Genomic DNA, 19,553 nt, shown 5'->3' with positions numbered 1-19,553 from the left:
AGCCCTGCCAAGGTAAAGAACAGTCATTACATGCTGACCTTAAGTGTGTGTGTCCTAGACTGGTTGTAACCAGAGGGCTGGTGATCAAGATTCCTGAAATATCACCCTGTTACCTCATCATCAACAAATCAGAAGAATGTCCATGAGCTAATCAGGTACCCTGTAATCCTCAACCCTAATGTTGCCTTTAAAAACCCTTGCCTAAAAGCCATCAGGGAGTTTTTTTTTTTGTTTTTTCTTTTGAGCACTAGCTGTCCAGTGTTCTTACTTGATGCCCTTCAGTAAATGCTGTACTTTCCTTCACCACAACTTGGTGTCAGTAGATTGGCTTGTTGCACAGTGGGCAAGTAGATATGAGTTAGTTTGATAACATTTATAACACTCTGGCATTGTTCATGCATGGATGTTTCAGCTGTTTCACCTTTTTGATAAAAGTATGGCTGATGTACTTTTTGACATAACTGGCATTGGTGGTTGCTGCAAGAATTATCTATATTATCCGTGGCAAAACTCCATACACTCCTGAGCAGACATGGAGGAATTAGACTGTCAGAACTCTTCCCTTGTCATACCATGGGTCCCTCGACATCTTGCCAAAACCCTCTTAAAGGCCTCAGCCACATCTCTGTTTCTCAAACTGTAAATGAGAGGGTTTAACAAGGGGGTGATGATAGTGTAAAAGACAGAAAAGACCTTGTCTTTAGTTGGAGTGTGGTATGACTGGGGAAGCATATATGTGTACAGGGCAGCCCCATAGAATAAGATCACCACCATCATGTGCGAGGAGCAGGTGGCAAAAGCCTTCTTCTTCCCTTCTGCCGACTTCATCTGGTGCACTGTGATGAGCACTCCAGTGTAGGAACCAATCACTACAGAGAAGGGGATCAGCAGCATCATGACGCAACAAACATACATCACCATTTCATAGGCAGCTTTGTCACCACAGGCCAGCCTCAGCATAGTGGGTGCCTCACAGAAGAAGTGGTTGATCTTGTGTGAAGCACAGAATGGTAGAGTCATCGTGATAGGGGTGAGGAGGAAGCTATCCAAAGCACCACCAAACCAAGAGCTGGCCAAGATCATCCAACAGACTCGATGGCTCATGAGGACAGGATAGCGGAGAGGGTTGCGGATGGCCACGTAGCGGTCATATGCCATGAGTCCCAGCAGGAAAAACTCGGCCCCTACAAAGCCCATATAGAGAAAGTACTGGGCTGTACAGGCAATAAAGGATATGGTCCCCTCACCCTCAAGGTAATCGGCCAGCATCTTGGGCACAATGGTGGAGATGTACAAAATGTCAATGAAGGAGAGGTGGCTGAGCAGAAAGTACATGGGGGTATGGAGGTGAGGGTCTATGTAGATCAGGAAGATCATGACCCCATTAACTATTATGGCCATGAAGAAGATGGCACAAATGATGCTGAAAAGGAAGCCAGAGGCTTTGTTGTTAGTGAAGAGCCCTGTAAGGGTGAAGTCACTGGAAAAGGTCTTATTATTTCCATTCATGGTTTTAAATTGGACCTGGAGGCATAAGAAGAGAAATATGGGGTTGATGAAAATTGCAGTAGATAAGATGAACCATTGAAAATGTCTATGTAAGTATGATTAAATTAAACTTATTTATACACTATTGTCAATTGTTTTATGTGGGGCAGATTTGCGGTTTCTTCTGTCTTGGAAATTTCTTCTTGTTGAAAAGCAATTCTAATGTTAGGTCCCACGGCATGAAGACAAATGGTCATTTGGAAATTAATCCTTGACTTAAGGGAGTTTGTTCTTTTAGAATATGAGCTATAGATAAGATCTTCTACTGGAGTTGGCTCCACTTGTTTGAAATATGGATACAACTGAAAAACAAGTCAATTGATTCAGTTCAAATAAACATACAGTTCAGTAAGAGGTTTCGTTGATATGAGAATTTTTGTGACAGCTTTAAAGCCAATCAGTGTCATCAAAAAATAACCATTAAGTTGTAGTTATGACTGTAGATTTTGAAGTATTGAGTTGGATGACAGCATTGTTCATGTGACAATTGAATGATAGTCATTTGCTTTTTCATTCATTTGTTGATTCCTCAGTCACTCATACACCAGTGTTTATTCATGGAGAATAACTTTTGCAGTGTTCTAAGCTCTAGGGAAATTGTTGTAAACAAAAGAGGAATGTCTCATATGACTTACAGCTCTAATTGTGACAGAAAGAGAGTAAACCAAAGGAAAATGATGGTGCTAGGTAATGAAAAATGCTTCATTAATATGGATAAATTAGGATAACAAATGAGAGTAGACATGTGAAGACTTGAGGAAAAGTTGTTCCTGCAGAATAAATAGCAAATTTAAGAGTCCTAAAGCAGAAAGGAGTTTGTTATGTTCAGGACAGTTCATGCAGAGCATTGCATCATGCATGAGTCGGGTAGTGAGGTGTTTGAAGTAAGATTCTTAAGATGTTTGGACCAAGGTAAAGAGGTCAAAAGCTTTTCCTAAATAATCTGTAGAACTGAGATGCCATTTCCATTTGCAATCATTTGTATAACATTTAAACATATGCTCATTCTGATTATTTTTGTTTGTGTCCCTTTTGTACAGCTGAGCCTGTTATTTTTTCCCCCTTGATTCTGCAATTTTGTGGACCTTGAAGGCTTTACTAGAGGAGAATCTCCGTCCAAGTTAGTTTGGGGCAGTCTGGGTCATTTCTTCTGTCTCTGGGTCCCCTCCAGTTGAGCATGTGTCCTGACTCCTTTCACTATCGAGAGCATTCTGATTTGGTCAGTCATACTCCTTAGAGATGATACCTGAAAGAAGTGTCTGAAGAACCATGCAGAGTAGAGGACAAGTAGAGGAAATCCCAAGCAAAAGGAAATCCACACTCTGGGTGGTACATTTATGTACTGAATATATAATGAAAAGAAGAGAATTCTTTAAAAAATTCCTCATTAGCTTTACCATTCTTCAAACATCAAATATAATTTTTGAAATATTTGGACACAATATTAAGCCCTATGCAATGTTATACTACAAAAAGGGCAAATGATGTGACCATAAATGGACAGGATTACAGTCAATTTCCTCACCTAGGAATGATATTTTGGAGTAAGAGGTCTCTATGATTCCTTAATCTATGATTAAGGATGATCCTTTTTTAACCATACAAGGTGTTTTCCTCTGTTTCTTCATCTGCTCTGTAGTGAAAGAAACAAGACAGTTTTCAAGGAGTACATCACTTAGTACAATCAGTTTCTTAGTTTGGTAACTGGAATGTGTTATGTGCTTAATAAGAGCTATTGTCAATACTATTGGATACATACATACTGTCAACAATATATAAATCCAAAAGGAAGATATTCTGAAATATGTTACCAGAAATATACACTAATATATTTCTAAATATTATATAGATGAAAGAAAGTTGAGAAATAAGAATAGAAAAGAATTTACAAACTGTCACTTATAGTGAACACTGAATTCACCTTAAATAAACATGTTTAAAAAGAATGTAAATATGATTGAAAACTTGAATAGAATTCAAAATAATGCTTAACATCAAAATAATATTACAAGGTCTGAAAGTATTATGCAAAAAATTATACATAAACCTGCTGGCGACGGAATGAAACACCAACACTGCAGAGTGGTTTAAATCTTTATATTTTAACACTTGCTTCTTACAGCTACTTTATTTTATCTCCCTTGCACAACAACCTACAGGGCAAGCTGCCAAGCACTATGATTCAGAGACTGTACAGTGCGCAGGCGCAGGGCGAGATAACCTTTACCTTGACTTATTTACTGCAGCTAAGACTTTGTTTTGGGGAACTTCCTTATCAACTTAGAATCCGTTTTGTCCCAGGGTCTGTTCCTTTTGAGGAATCAGAGAAACATCCTTGTGTGCAAGAAATGTTCTTTTCCCATGGGAACAAACAGGATTCTTAGCTGAACATCTTGTTTGCAAGAATGTTCAGCCCTGGTTGAGAGTCTCGTTTGCAAGCACTTCTCAACCTTCTTTATACCTTGTTCCCTACATAAACCATACTTAATTTACATAGAATAAAATTATGAAGTACCTAAAAGCAGCTTGCATTCATTCACTCATTCAAATATTTATTGTGAACTACTGATCTAAGAGCTGATGATACATCAACAGTGCTCCCTCTCCTTTGGAACATATATTCAAGCTGAAGGAGCCATTGATAAATAACTAAATATAAAATTATCAAGAGTCCAGCACTTTCTCCCTCAGTAAATGAGCCAGAGATGATAGACTTTCACTCATGATTGGCACAAAAAAGAGAACTATAAGGATAAGAACATTTCTGAAAAGCACTAACAGAATCAGTACTAGTATTAAAACAAAGAAATATGTATGTGTTCTAAAACACTGAAAATTATGAAATAAAAACACATAAGAGTGCAGGAGATAAAGGCATATACCAAGATAGGATAGAAAACAGTTATTTTAATAGCAGCATCGTGGGGGATAAACACTTTTAAAGAGGAGTTTCACTCTTTAAGAAAACAAATCAGAAAAAGTTAAAAACAAAAGAATGATAGACTAAATAGATGCAAAAAAGAAGTGACAAGTATATAGAGATATCATACTGAATGAAGTAAATCAGACAGATAAAGATGATTATCACATGACACTGCTTATATGTGGAACCTATATAAAGGGAATAAATGAATTTATCTAGGGAACAAAAATAGAGTTATAGAAAACAAACTTATGGCTATCAGGGGGTAAGTAGGAGGGATAAACTGAGAGATTGAGATTGACATACACTCACTACTATATATAAGTAGATAACTATTAAGAACCTTCTGAATAGCACAGGGAACTCTATTCTACACTCTGTAATAGTCTATGTGGGCAAAAAATCTGGAAAAAGAAAGTGGATTTATGTATTTGTATAACTGATTCACTTTGCTGTACACCAGCTCTAACACAATGTTGACCTTGTAAATCAACTATACACCAATAAAATTTTTAAAAAGACACAGAGTGACTTAGATGGAGAATATACTAAAGACAAGTTCAGTAAGTGCAATTGGCCATCATGTGGTTAATTATTCTTAAGTAAAAGTAAAAGGACAAAGGCTCTAAAAAGAATGTAATTTATATCAGTATTATAAATGGAAAAAAGATAATTCTTCCATTCATTTAAAATAGAGATGCTTTATCAGAATGTAAGCTATTTTACATACATTGGATAAACAAAAAGTCCTACTGTATAGTACTGCTGCTGCTGCTGCTAAGTCGCTTCAGTCTTGTCCGACTCTGTGCGACCCCATAGACGGCAGCCCAACAGGCTCCCCCGTCCCTGGGATTCTCCAGACAAGAACACTGGAGTGGGTTGCCATTTCCTTCTGCAATGCATGAAAGTGAAAAGTGAAAGTGAAGTTGCTCAGTCGTGTCCGACTCTTAGCGATCCCATGGACTTCAGCCTACTAGGCTCCTCCGTCCATGCGATTTTGCAAGCAAGAGTACTGGAGTGGGGTGCCATTGCCTTCTCCGACTGTATAGTACAGGGAACTATATTCAATATTCTATGATAAAACATAATGGAAAAGAATATTGACAAAATAATGTAACTGAATCACCTTGATGCATAGCAGAAATTAAAACAACTCCATAAATCAACTATACTTCAACAAAAAAGAGGAAAAAAAATTGAGGTGCTTTATATGCTCAATATGTTCAATTCATTTTCAAGGTAAACGAAAGTAAAGTATGTTAGAACTCTAAAATAATAGCAGGTCTATATCTAATAAAAAATTGAACATATGGCTCAAAAATTATTCAGGGCAAAAAGTTCAAAGCTCAAAGATGTATTTAAATCAAACATAATACACATGGAAGCCTATAAGACATAGCCAAAGAGTTAGACAATATTTTGTAGTACTTAAGGCATATTTTATAAAACATATGTGGGGTAAACAAAGATTTAACCCAATTAGTTAGAAATAAATCCACAATTTCAATTTAAATAAGAAGAAGAGAAATTAAAACTTCAAAGTAGGTATTAATGGATTCTAAAATATGTACACTGATTATAAAAAGAACTGATTGATTCTTCAAAATTGAAACAAACCAACTTCTGTCTATGCTAAAGAGAGTTGAAAACAAACAAAAAAAAACACACAAAACTTCACTAAGAATAAGAAAAATAATCTAACCACACATATGAGAAAAGTGAAATATGTAACTGAAGAAAGTAGGGAAAACCATTAGACCATTCAGGTCCTACCTAAATCAAATCCCTGATGACTATACAGTGGAAGTGAGAAACAGATTTAAGGGCCTATATCTAATAGACAGAATGCCTGATGAACTATGGGCAGAGGTTGATGACATTATACAGGAGACAGGAACCAAGAACATCCCCAAGAAAAAGAAATCCAAAAAAGCAAAATGGCTGTCTGAGGAGGCCTTACAAAGAGCTGTGAAAAGAAGGGAAGTGAAAAGCAAAGGAGAAAAGGAAAGATATACCCACCTGAATGCAGAGTTCCAAAGAATAGCAAGGAGAGATAAGAAAGCCTTCCTCAGGGATCAATGCAAAGAAATAGAGGAAAGCAATAAAATGGGGAAGACTAGAGATCTCTTCAAGAAAATGAGAGACACCAAGGGAACAGTTCACGCAAAGATGGGCACAATAAAGGACAGAAATGGTATGGACCTAAAAGAAGCAGAAGATATTAAGAAGAGGTGGCAAGAATACACAGAAGAAGTATACAGAAAAGATCTTCACAGCCCAGATAATCACGATGGTGTGATCACTCACCTAGAGCCAGACCTCCTGGAATGTGAAGTCAAGTGGGCCTTAGAAAGTATCACTATGAACAAAGCTAGTGGAGGTGATGGAATTCCAGTTGAGCTATTTCAAATCCTGAAAGATGATGCTGTCAAAGTGCTGCACTCAATATGCCAGCAAATTTGGAAAACTCAGCAGTGGCTACAGGACTGGAAAAGGCCAGTTTTTATTCCAATGCCAAAGAAAGGCAATGCCAAAGAATGCTCAGACTGCCACAAAATTGCATTTATCTCACACGCCAGTAAAGTAATGCTCAAAATTCTCCAAGCCAGGCTTCAGCAATACATGAACTGTGAACTTCCAGATGTTGAAGCTGGTTTTAGAAAAGGCAGAGGAACCAGAGATCAAATTGCCAACATCCACTGGATCACGGAAAAAGCAAAAGAGTTCCAGAAAAACTGCTTTATTGATTATGCCAAAGCCTTTGACTGTGTGGATCACAATAAACTGTGGAAAATTCTGAAAGAGATGGCAATGCCAGACCACCTGATCTGCCTCTTGAGAAACCTGTATGTAGGTCAGGAAGCAACAGTTAGAACTGGACATGGAACAATAGACTGGTTCCAAATAGGAAAAGGAGTACATCAAAGCTGTATATTGTCACCTTGCTTATTTAACTTATCTGCAGAGTACATCATGAGAAACGCTGGACTGGAAGAAGCACAAGCTGGAATCAAGATTGCCGGGAGAAATATCAATAACCTCAGATATGCAGATGACACGACCCTTGAGGCAGAAAGTGAAGAAGAACTAAAGGGCCTCTTGATGAAAGTGAAAGAGGAGAGTGAAAAAGTTGGCTTAAAGCTCAACATTCAGAAGACGAAGATCATGGCATCTGGTCCCATCAGTTCATGGCAAATAGATGGGGAAACAGTGGAAACAGTGTCAGACTTTATTTTTTGGGCTCCAAAATCACTGCAGATGGTGACTGCAGCAATGAAATTAAAAGATGCTTACTCCTTGGAAGGAAAGTTATGACCAACCTAGACAGTATATTAAAAAGCAGAGACATTACTTTGCCAACAAAGGTCCATCTAGTTAAGGCTATGGTTTTTCCAGTGGTCATGTATACATGTTAGATTTGGAGTATAAAGAAAGCTGAGTGCCAAAGAATTGATGCTTTTTGAATTGTGGTATTGGAGAAGACTTTTGAGAGTCTCTTGGACTGCAAGGAGATCCAACCAGTCCATCCTAAAGGAGATCTGTCCTGGATGTTCATTGGAAGGACTGATGCTGAAGCTGAAACTCTGATACTTTGGCCACCTGATGCAATGAGTTGACTCATTTGAAAAGACCCTGATGATGGGAAAGATTGAAGGCAGGAGGAGAAGGGGACCACAGAGGATGAGATGGTTGGATGGCATCACCAACTCAATGGACATGAGTTTGGGTAAACTCTGGGAGTTAGTGATGAACAGGGAGGCCTGGTGTGCTGTGGTTCATGGGGTCGCAAAGAGTCGGACACCACTGAGCGACTGAAGTGAACTGAAATATGTAATTCGTAAGATGTTATTCAACATTATATTAATACAGTGTAAATTTTAATGGAGATTATTTAAAATAAATATTGCATCTTTTTACATAACATGTGTGTTTAACTATCATTACCTGTGTTAGGAAGATCCCTTGGAGGAGGAAATTGCAACCCACTCCAGTATTCATACCTGAAAAATGCCATGGACAGATGAATCTGGTGGGTCACAGTCTATGGGGTTGAAAACAGTCAGACATGACTGAGCAACTGAACAAAAATAAACAGTAGCTTCCAAAACAAAACCCCTTGCAATTATAAGCTAATTTCACTCTTAAATGTAGAATAAAACATTTCCTAAATTAATATTAGTTATTAAATCCAGCAGTACATTGAGACATATATGTCAGCCTGTTCATATAAACCCACTCCTACTTAAAAACCTTCAAGTATTTGCATTGTTTGTGAGCTAAAGATAAAAGTCCTTAATGTGGCTTGTTGTTGTTCAGTCCCTCAGTCGTGTCCAATTCTTTGTGACCCCATGGACTGTAGCACCATGCTTCCCTGTCCCTTCACCATCTCCCAGAGCTTGCTCAAAACTCATGTATATTAAGTCATGAGAAATGCTTAAGCTCATGTGCATTTCTGTGGTTTATCTGGCTCTCAGTGGAGTGAATCCTCAGCCCGCTGCTTTCTAGTGCTCTGCCAATTCCTGGCACTTGTCTCCCAGAAAATAGCCTAACTCAGGAGTTCCCTCTGCTTGAGCACAAGTCTCCCCTTTTCATCAAAAGGCTTTCAATGTCTCTTTTGTCAGCTCATGCATATGCTTTCTTCAGAGACAAACCTCTCTGGAGTCAGTATTAGCTAAAAGGCCCTGTTTGTGTTTGCGTGCTCAGTCATGTACAACTCTTTGCGACGCCATGGACTGTAGCCTGTCTGGCTCCTCTATTTATAGGATTTTCCAGGCAAGAATATTGGAAAGGTTTGTCATTTCCTTCTTCAGGGAATTTTCCTGATCCAAGAATCAAACCCGCATCTCTCACATCTCCTGCATTGACAGGCAGATCCTTTACCTCTGCACCACCTGAGAAGCCCATAAAATGCCCTAATGATGTTAACATATTTGTTCATAATATCAACAAAATTTTAACAAAATATTTGTACATAATATTAACCGAAATGAGGAAATAGCTAGCAATTTCTAAGCATGAAGACGAGTATGAAACTAATAAAATGCAATTCTAATTAAAATCTCAATAGGAATTCTTTTCTCTAGAAACTTGACGGAATGATTCTAAATTTGATCGAATATAATGAGCATGTGTAACTTGTCCAGAGGAGAATGATGCTTAAATTGATAGCACTGTAACCTCTGTGGGACCAAAGTAAAACACAGATACTGAACAAGTAGTTAGAAAAGTGTAGAAATAAATATTCCTAACTCCTTTCATAAACCAACACAATATTGTAAAGTAAAAAGAAAAAAAAATAATAATATTGAGCTCAAAAAATAAAATAAATAAATAAGTAAATGAACAAACAAATAAAATACCTCATAGCACATAAATAAATGTTGCATGTAAGAGTTTAAAACAGAAAAGATGGATTTCACAATGTGTATAAGAAGATGAAAGAAAACAAAATGTGTCACCCCAAATATGCCCTTTTGGCATAAACATTGCGAACTGAAGGTAATTTAAAAGCAGCAAACTCAGGAAAAGCTCTTCCTTTTCTGCCTAAAAGCTAGATACAAATTCCGTTACTGGAGACAGACTCTTATAATTCAAAAAACACCAAAGGAATCTTCAAACAAGCCTTACTCTGTTATTTTCTATTATATTTCCTCCTTTATATTTACTTTCCCACAGGCATCAATCCTGAATATTCATCGGACAGATCTATGTTGAAGCTGAAGCTCCAATACTTTGGCCACCTGATGCAAAGAGCTGACTCATTAAAACAGACCTGATGCTGGGAAAGATTGAAAACAGGAGAAGAGGGCAACAGAGGATGAGATGATTGGACGACGTGAACTTGGGCAATCTCTGGGAGACGGTGAAGGACAGGGAAGCCTGGCATGTGCAGTCCATGGGGTTGCAAAGACTTGGACACAACTTGACAACTGAACAACAGGTTACCATTCATGGAGACATCAAACTGCTTCCCTTTGTCTTATTTTCTCTACGAGTGTATTTGTTCTTTGCTGAAGATGCTATATGGCACAGTTCTAAGCCATCAACTGTCTTGAATTACTTTTTTTGCTGAGTTTTCTCCCACGCATTGTGAGCTGCATGTGTTAACAGCTGTTTTTCTTTTATTAATCTGTCTCTTTGCTAAAGAACCCCAGCTGAACACCTAACATTTGTAGAGGTAATGTTTTCTCCCCTACAGAGACAACAAAATTGAAATTTAGAGATGAATAAAACTTTCCTTTTAAGCTCACAATCTTTAGCCCAGGTGGCTCAAAAACTTAAATAAAATAAACACTTTTATAAAATGAAACATTTTGTATATATACATTGTTTTATAATCAGAAAAGATACATTCAAACAATTATAGTAACATTTAGCGGAGAAGGCAATGGCACCTCACTCCAGTACTCTTGCCTGGAAAATCCCATGGAGGGAGAAGACTGGTGGGCTGCAGTCCACGGGGTCGCTAAGAGTCTGACACGATTGAACGACTTCACTTTCACTTTTCACTTTCACGCATTGGAGAAGGAAATGGCAACCCACTCCAGTGTTCTTGCCTGGAGAATCCCAGGGACAGGGGAGTCTGGTGGGCTGCCGTCTATGGGGTCGCATAGAGTTGCACACGACTGAAGTGACTTAGCAGCAGCAGCAACATTTAGGACTTTCACTGGAGGAAATAAGCTCATGAGCTGCCAGTGTGAGTGCAAATTAAATTATCTGGAAGTGTTTGGAAATATTTATCAATTTTTTAAAAAAATCATCTTATCTTCTTTTTATACATTTATTCTAAGGAAAAACACAGTATGAAGATGTCAGTATACAAGAAAGTTTTAAACTAATTATTGCTTTTGATAGGGAGAAAATAAGCAGAAAACAATCTAAATGATCAAGACTACTGGACTGACAAAATTAAACATTATGGCCCTTACTTGAAACCATTGATAATAATGACATAGGTTAGTTGGACTGAATATAAATATTTTTTGAGTTAAAAAAAAATGATTACTATCCCTTTTCAGAAGTTATATATAAGCATGGAAAAAATTAGTCACCCATAGTTGATATAGTGAGTTTTGCATTGAGTTAGAGAATAATAAAACCAAGGGCAGAAATCAGACTAAGGCAGAAGAGCAATCCAGAGGATATGCTGAACTGGAGATTGAAGAATCAGAAAGACATTTTACCAGGGCATCCTAGAATCTGGTTTGTTTTACTTATAGAATACTATGAACTTTTAATTTTATGCCTTTACAAATAAGATAGACTAGACCTGTTGGTCAGAGTTCCATAACACCTTAAATCTCTGTGATGTTCTCAAATTTCTGACAATGGAGAACACTGCTCTCTACTTGCCCCTATGACATATCTTTAACTTGCTTTCAGAACTCCTGGCAGCCTGCCTGATGCTTGCATTTGTTGTATATTTCTGTCTTCCCAATTACAATATGAACTATTTGAAGGTAGAGTCATTGTCTAAATAGTTTTTATATTCATGGGCAAGCACAGTCTTTCACATATTATGAGTGCATGCATGCTCAGTTGCTTCAGTTGTTTCTGACTCTTTGCAACCCCATGAACTATAGCCCACCAGGCTCCTCTGTCCATGGGATTATTCCAGCAGGAATACTGGAGTGCTTTGCCTTTTCCTCCTCCAGAAGATCTCCTTGGTCTAGGGATCAAACCTGCTTCTCGTGCCACTCCTTCACTGGTAGGCAGATTCTTTACCACTGAGCCCCCTGAGAAGTTTAATATGTTAAGTGGTCTATATGTCAATAGATTATTCCTAAAATTTAATGACTCCTATGTTTAAGATTGGGGCCTTCCCAGGTGGCACAGTGGTAAAGAATCCACCTATCAATGCAGAAGGTACAGGAGACACAGATTGGATCCTTGGGTTGGGAAGATTCCCCTGGAGTAGGTAATAGCAATCCACTCCATTATTCTTGCCTGGAAAATTACACAGACAGTGGAGACTGGCAAGCTACAGTCCATGGGGTTGAGAAGAGTCAGACACGACTGAGCATGCATGTAAGCATGCTTAATATTTTCCCAATTGCAGGTTATACATGAGGACACAAAAGGTATGAATATTCACTTTTATATCCTCTATGATCTCACACTGCATCAAATAGGCTTACTTTGAAGAACTCTTATATCAGAATAAAACCAGTCTCTGGAAAAGAATGAAAGTTGAAGACACTAATCATACAGGTGACACTGTCAACCATTTGTTCCTGTCTAACATCAAAGGGTGCATTATATACATGCACTTTCAACACAGCCTAACCACATGTAACCAACCAATATCCACAACCATTAGTGAAGAGTGCTCCCATCTTTTAGATACTGTTGCTTGATATGTCCAAACTGGTTCATAAAATGCAATCAATAAAATCAGTTCACGAAATAGTGATTCAGTCACAATGCTAGCAGGATGATTTACCATTTGATCAACTTTTTTTTTTTTTTGAAACAGTTATGTTTATTCTAAACAAGTATGTGGATAATTTGTAGCTGAAGCGACAGAAAATCTGAGGTCTTCCCAGATGTGTCTATGATTATTTATGCCCAACTGCTGACTCTACAACATTTAACTGTATATATTTCATTGTTACCTCAAAAAAAAGTCTTTGTGCTTACTGAGTATTTTGACAGTGTTATGAAACAGTTTAACTAGTAGCCTTTTTTTTTTTTTTTAGTTTTGACAACTAGATTTTTGTCCACAATTTTGGGTTTATGTGATTCAGTCAAAGTTTTTTGCCTCTGTATTCCTTTCCTCCATTTCCAATTCAGTCTTCTTAAGGTAAAGAATCCTATTTCCTCACACTTTCACCAAAATTTTTACTTTCTAATATTACTCAGTTTAATTATTTTTCACCACCTAAGTCTCCATGCTTGAAACTTATAAGATAGCAAGTCTGTGGAAAATGAACTTGCATGAAACATCTAAACTGTCACAAATCAGTAACCTTTCTTAGCAATTCTTCCTGTCCCCCGTACATATTATCCAAGAGAGCCAAGTGGCTTTCTTACCCTGAGCATGGAGGTGATGTCAGTATATCGCTTACAGGTATAATATATCTAGAGAGAGGAATATTAGTTATAGGCAAGGTTGGTTATGGACAATATCACGAAAGATAAGACCTTAGAAACTGAAAGATAAAACGAAACCTTCTTGGTTTTCTTTTCTGTCTCCATATTGGCTTCTTTTCTTCTTTGATAAGATGACAGGAAATTTGGGCTGAAAAGCTCAAAGCATCTGAAAGGAGACTGTTAGTTAGAACTATGTAAAGATGATGGTATAGATGAAGCCATGGATTTCATTTCAGTGCCTCCAACATGTTGGGGCACACAGCAGTAGGGACTCAGAGGGGAGACTTTAAGTAACTTAAAGAATAACACCATAACCACCCTGAGGTTTCTCATGGAGAGATCTCCTTCTAAGAATCCAGAGGGGATATTAATTAAACTGGTTCTGGTTAAAACTGAAAAGTTTACTTAAAATGGCTAAATGGCAAGCAAATTATATGCTCTAAAACTGACATGATTATACTGAATTCTGTTTTTTTTTTTCAATTATCAACTTGAGAACAACTGTTTTCTGAATGTTTCATCACAAGCTTCCTTATGTATTTCACTTCCCTAGAGAGCAAATTAGCAATAGTGGGAATAGTGCCAAAGGAAAGAGAAGTTTTTTATGTGATCATTTTAAAATCATTCTACTAACAATGATGAACTCTAACTCTTTTACTATGTTTTTTTTTTTCCATGAAGCAGCCTCCTGTAAACTATCATTCATTAACTCAATGCTAAAAAACAACCTGTGCAATCATCAGTAGAAGCACTGGAAAAATTTGTAAATAACAAATTGAATGGGAAGTTTTTTGCTATACCTATTGATGGGGTAGTTGATGTAAAAATCCAAGGATGAAAATGATTGTTGTCAAATTCTCTTGAGTACTTGACCAGACATCAAGTTAATGAAAGGGGCTTCATCCTAAATTAGAACTCAAGAATTAAACTTTTGTTTTAAAAAACAATAGGCTTTTGCTTCATTTTTTATTTTTAATTGGAGGAAAATTGCTTTACAATGTTGAGTTGGTTTCTACCATAGCAAAATTCATGTAAAAATTTGAAAAACATATGCACTACTTCATCACTTAAGTATATAAAGCAATGTGTGTCAGTCAGTTAGATAGTTTAGATATGCTTTTTTTTTTTTTTTTTTCTGGGAACATCAAACTCTTGAGGTCTGGGATGAATACTACTTGTGTCTTCCTGAAATGGGAAAAGTAATAAGTGTGGAAAGTTAAAAAAAAAAATAACATCTTATATCATTCCAACAACCAAAGAACTAGTGTTATATTTTGATCTATATGTTTAGGAATATGGATGGAATTTAAATAGTAAGGGTATATTGTTAAGCATAATATTTCTGAAGAGTGGTCCATTGCACTGCCGTACATAATACCCCAAATGTGGAATCAGCCTAGGAAACTAGTTACAATTGTTTCTCTTTATAATAATTTATATTCAGTTGCATGAATGAACAAAAACAATATTTGCTTCATTCTTTCACTTTATTATAGATCATATAATGTTGCAACCTGCAATCTGATTTTAATGATCTCATGGTAAATTATTATAAAGAGAAACAATAGTAATGTGTTTACTATGTTGATTCTACATTTGTGGCATTGCATATGGCAGTGAAATGGACTGCTCTACAGAAATATTTGTGTTCAAATCTTTTTATTTGGAAGTTTCAAGAAGTGGAGTTACTAAGGGAGAGGAGAGAAATCCATATTGCCAAATAAACCCTCAAATGATTTTATAGCACTTAGTAGCAACATATATTGGTAAGACAATGTCTATTTCACCAGCCCGAGCTTCTCTTTTAATTCTGATATATACATATATATATATGTTCATGTATATGTATTGCATGCTACAATTTCTGTAAAGCAATTGAAACAGCCATATCATCATCGTCACTTTCATCATTATGACCTGAACTTTGCCTCAGTTTATGTGTGTGTGTGTGTGTATGTATTTGTGAAATGTAAGGAGCTACATATAAGGCGATTGTAGATATTGATAAAAAGCTGATGCAGCTATTCTTTAAAAACATTATTTCTGTTAACTAGATGATAGTTACTTTACAATATTTAGTGGTTTTTGCCATACATCAGCATGAATTGGCCACAGGCATACATGTGTCCTCCCCATCCTTAAGACCCCCTCCCACCTCCCTCCCCACCCTATCTCTCTGGGTTTTCCCAGAGCACCAGCTTTGGGTGCCCTGCTTCATGCATCAAACTTGCATGGGTCATCTGTTTTATATATGGTAGTATATATGTTTCAATGCTATTCTGTCAAATCATCCCACCCTCGTCTTCTCGCACTGAGTCCAAAAGCCTATTCTTTACGTCTGTGTCTCCTTTGCCGCCCTGCATGTAGGATTATCAGTACCATCTTTCTAAATTCCCTGCTACTGCTACTGCTAAGTCACTTTAGTCGTGTCCGACTCTGTGCGACCCCATAGATGGCAGCCCACCAGGCTCCCCCGTCCCCGAGATTCTCCAAGCAAGAACACTGGAGTGGGTTGCCATCTCCTTCTCCAATGCATGAAAGTGAAAAGTGAAAGTGAAGTCACTCAGTCGTGTCTGACTCCCAGCAACCCCATGGACTGCGGCCCACCAGGCTCCTCCGTCCATGGGACTTCCCAGGCAAGAGTACTGGAGTGGTATGCCATCTACTTACAAACATAACAGCTATGGAAAGTCACTAATTAAAAACTAGGTAAATGCATTAACATACAGTATTTGTCTTTTTCTTTCTGACTTGCTTCACTCTATATAATAGGCTCCAGGTTCTTGATGATACTATTATCCATATTAAAATCTATCAGCTAACATCTCCTGTTATGCTATTTCTCTCTGGGGATATCAAACTATAAGTTATAGGATGAATTCTTCCTATGACCATGGGAAGAAAGTAAGAATATGTCAACAGTGTATTGTATGATGAAACATCATTATTTTATGTGAAAATCTGAGATTACTGATATTAACTGACAAAACACCCAACAAGCAAATTTAAGTGTGTATAATGTGGTAGGCATTATATTAGGAACCATTGACCTACTTGTGATCAAGGTATAAACTCTCTATGGCAAATTAGAGCTAATAGGTTTGTGATGATGAGATTAGTAAATGCATTCAAAGTAAAAAGTTATGACTATCATTAGTTTATATATTACCAGATAAATGATCTTTTTCTTAAAATTTGTTTCTATCAGTTTCTACTTCCCAGAATTGAATCTTGCAACCCCAGACCTCTCTTATCAATCAAAGTTTGTTAAGGAAGAGCAAGTTTAGAGTGATTGGTGCACTTTTCTCTACTAAATTTGACATAAGCTCAGTTTCCTAAACACCACTCAGTGTTGTCCATGGTGTAAATTCAGAAGATTTCTGCTCTGTGACTGTCAATAACCTGTTTCTGCATTGAACCCAGAGAAAATTTTGTATACTCTGTTTCTATACATTTTTCTTTGTCTAATACATTACTTTTGCAAATTAGGCCTTGGAATGCAGAATGAAGCAGGGCAAAGACTAGTAGAATTTTGCCAAGAAAATGCACTGGTCATAGCAAACACCCTCTTCCAACAACACAAGAGACGGCTCTACACATGGACATCACCAGATGGTCAATACCGAAATCAGATTGATTATATTCTTTGCAGCCAAACATGGAGAAGCTCTATACAGTCAACAAAAATGAGACCAGGTGCTGACTGTGACTCAGATCATGAACTCCTTATTATCAGATTCAGACTCAATTGAAGAAAATAGGGAAAACTGCTAGACCATTCAGATATGACCTAAATAAAATCCCTTATGATTATACAGTGAAAGTGAGAAATAGATTTAAGGGCCTAGATCTGATAGATAGAGTGCCTGATGAATGATGGAATTAGGTTCGTGACATTGTACAGGAGACAGGGATCAAGACCATCCCCATGGAAAAGAAATGCAAAAAAGCAAAACGGCTGTCTGGGGAGGCCTTAAATATAGCTGTGAAAAGAAGAGAGGTGAAAAGCAAAGGAGAAAAGGAAAGATATAAGCATCTGAATGCAGAGTTCCAAAGAATAGCAAGAAGAGATAAGAAAGCCTTCTTCAGTGATCAATGCAAAGAAATAGAGGAAAAGAACAGAATGGGAAAGACTAGAGATCTCTTCAAGAAAATCTAAAGATACCAAGGGAACATTTCATGCAAAGATGGGCTCGATAAAGGACAGAAATGGTATAGACCTAACAGAAGCAGAAGATATTAAGAAGAGGTGGCAAGAATACACAGAAGAACTGTACAAAAAGATCTTCAAGACCCAGATAATCATGATGGTGTGATCACTAATCTAGAGCCAGACATCTTGGAATGTGAAGTCAAGTGGGCCTTAGAAAGCATCATTACAAACAAAGCTAGCGGAGGTGATGGAATTCCAGTTGAGCTGTTTCAAATCCTGAAAGATGATGCTGTGAAAGTGCTGCATTCAATATGTCAGCAAATTTGGAAAACTCAGCAGTGGCCAGAGGACTGGAAAAGGTCAGTTTTCATTCCAATCCCAAAGAAAGGCAATGCCAAAGAATGCTCAAACTACCGCAGAGTTGCACTCATCTCACGTGATAGTAAAGTAACGCTCAAAATTCTCCAAGCCAGGCTTCAGCAATACATGAACCGTGAACTTCCTGATGTTCAAGCTGGTTTTACAAAAGGCAGAGGAACCAGATATCAAATTGTCAACACCCGCTGGATCATGGAAGAATCAAGAGAGTTCCAGAAAAACATCCATTTCTGCTTTACTGACTATGCCAAAGCCTTTGACTGTGTGGATCACAATAAACTGTGGAAAATTCTGAAATAAATGGAAATACCAGACCACTTAACCCGCCTCTTGAGAAATCTGTATGCAAGTCAGGAAGCAATAGTTAGAACTGGACATGGAACAACAGACTGGTTCCAAATAGGAAAAGGAGTACGTCAAAGCTGTATATTGTCACCCTGCTGATTTAACTTCTATGCAGAGTACATCATGAGAAACACTGGACTGGAAGAAGCACAAGCTAGAATCAAGACTGCCGGGAGAAATACCAATAACCTCAGATATGCAGATGACACCACCATTATGGAAGGAAGTGAAGAGGAACTAAAAATCCTCTTGATGAAAGTGAAAGAGGAGAGTGAAAAAGTTGGCTTAAAGCTCAACATTCAGAAAACAAACATCATGGCATCCGGTCCCATCACTTCATGACAAATAGACGGGGAAACAGTAGAAACAGTGTCAGACTTTATTTTTTTGGGCTCCAAAATCACTGCAGATGGTGACTGCAGCCATGAAATTAAAAGACACTTACTCCTTGGAAGAAAAGTTATGACCAATGTAGATAGTATATTCAAAAGCAGAGACATTACTTTGCTGACTAAGGTCCATCTAGTCAAGGCTATGGTTTTTCCACTGGTCATGTATGGATGTGAGAGTTGGACTGTGAAGAAAGCTGAGCACCAAAGAATTGATGCTTTTGAATTGTGGTATTGGAGAAGACTCTTGAGCGTCCCTTGGCCTGCAAGGAGATCCAACCAGTCCATTCTGAAGGAGATCAGCCCTGGAATTTCTTTGGAAGGAATGATGCTAAAGCTGAAGCTCCAGTACTTTGGCCACCTCATGTGAAGAGTTGACTCATTGGAGAAGACTCTGATGTTGGGAGGGATTGGGGGCAGGAGGAGAAGCGGACGACCAAGGATGAGATGGCTGGATGGCATCACGGACTCGATGGGTGTGAGTCTGTGTGAACTCCGGAAGATGGTGATGGACAGGGAGGCCTGGCGTGCTGCGATTCATGGGGTTGCAAAGAGTCGGACATGACTGAGCGACTGAACTGAGCTGAACTGAACTGAATACATTACTACTAATTTATGAGCTTGGCTTGTTGACTGTTCATTTAAAATACCCTAAATTGAACCATTTTTTTCCCATCCTACTCTATCAACTGAGTTCAATCCATCAACAGTTTTTTAACCTCAA

At 37.8% G+C, this 19,553-nt stretch overlaps 1 protein-coding gene across 1 annotated transcript; it reads right to left on the bottom strand.

Moving 5' to 3' along the window:
- Nucleotides 1-549: 549 nt before the first annotated feature.
- LOC138086262 (olfactory receptor 2T6-like) lies at nt 550-1,509 on the bottom strand. The gene has a single exon (XM_068981057.1). The coding sequence runs from the start codon at nt 1,507-1,509 to the stop codon at nt 550-552; it is 960 nt and encodes a 319-aa protein (XP_068837158.1).
- Nucleotides 1,510-19,553: the final 18,044 nt, after the last annotated feature.

The sequence above is a fragment of the Capricornis sumatraensis genome, chromosome 9 (genome assembly GCF_032405125.1).
Source record: "Capricornis sumatraensis isolate serow.1 chromosome 9, serow.2, whole genome shotgun sequence".
Classification (NCBI taxonomy): Eukaryota; Metazoa; Chordata; class Mammalia; order Artiodactyla; family Bovidae; genus Capricornis; species Capricornis sumatraensis.
This window is presented reverse-complemented; position numbering and strand designations above follow the sequence as displayed.

Bases quoted from the DNA above. Each gene is read 5' to 3' on its own strand.
- LOC138086262 (XM_068981057.1), bottom strand. From the start codon at position 1,509: ATGAATGGAAATAATAAGACCTTTTCCAGTGACTTCACCCTTACAGGG.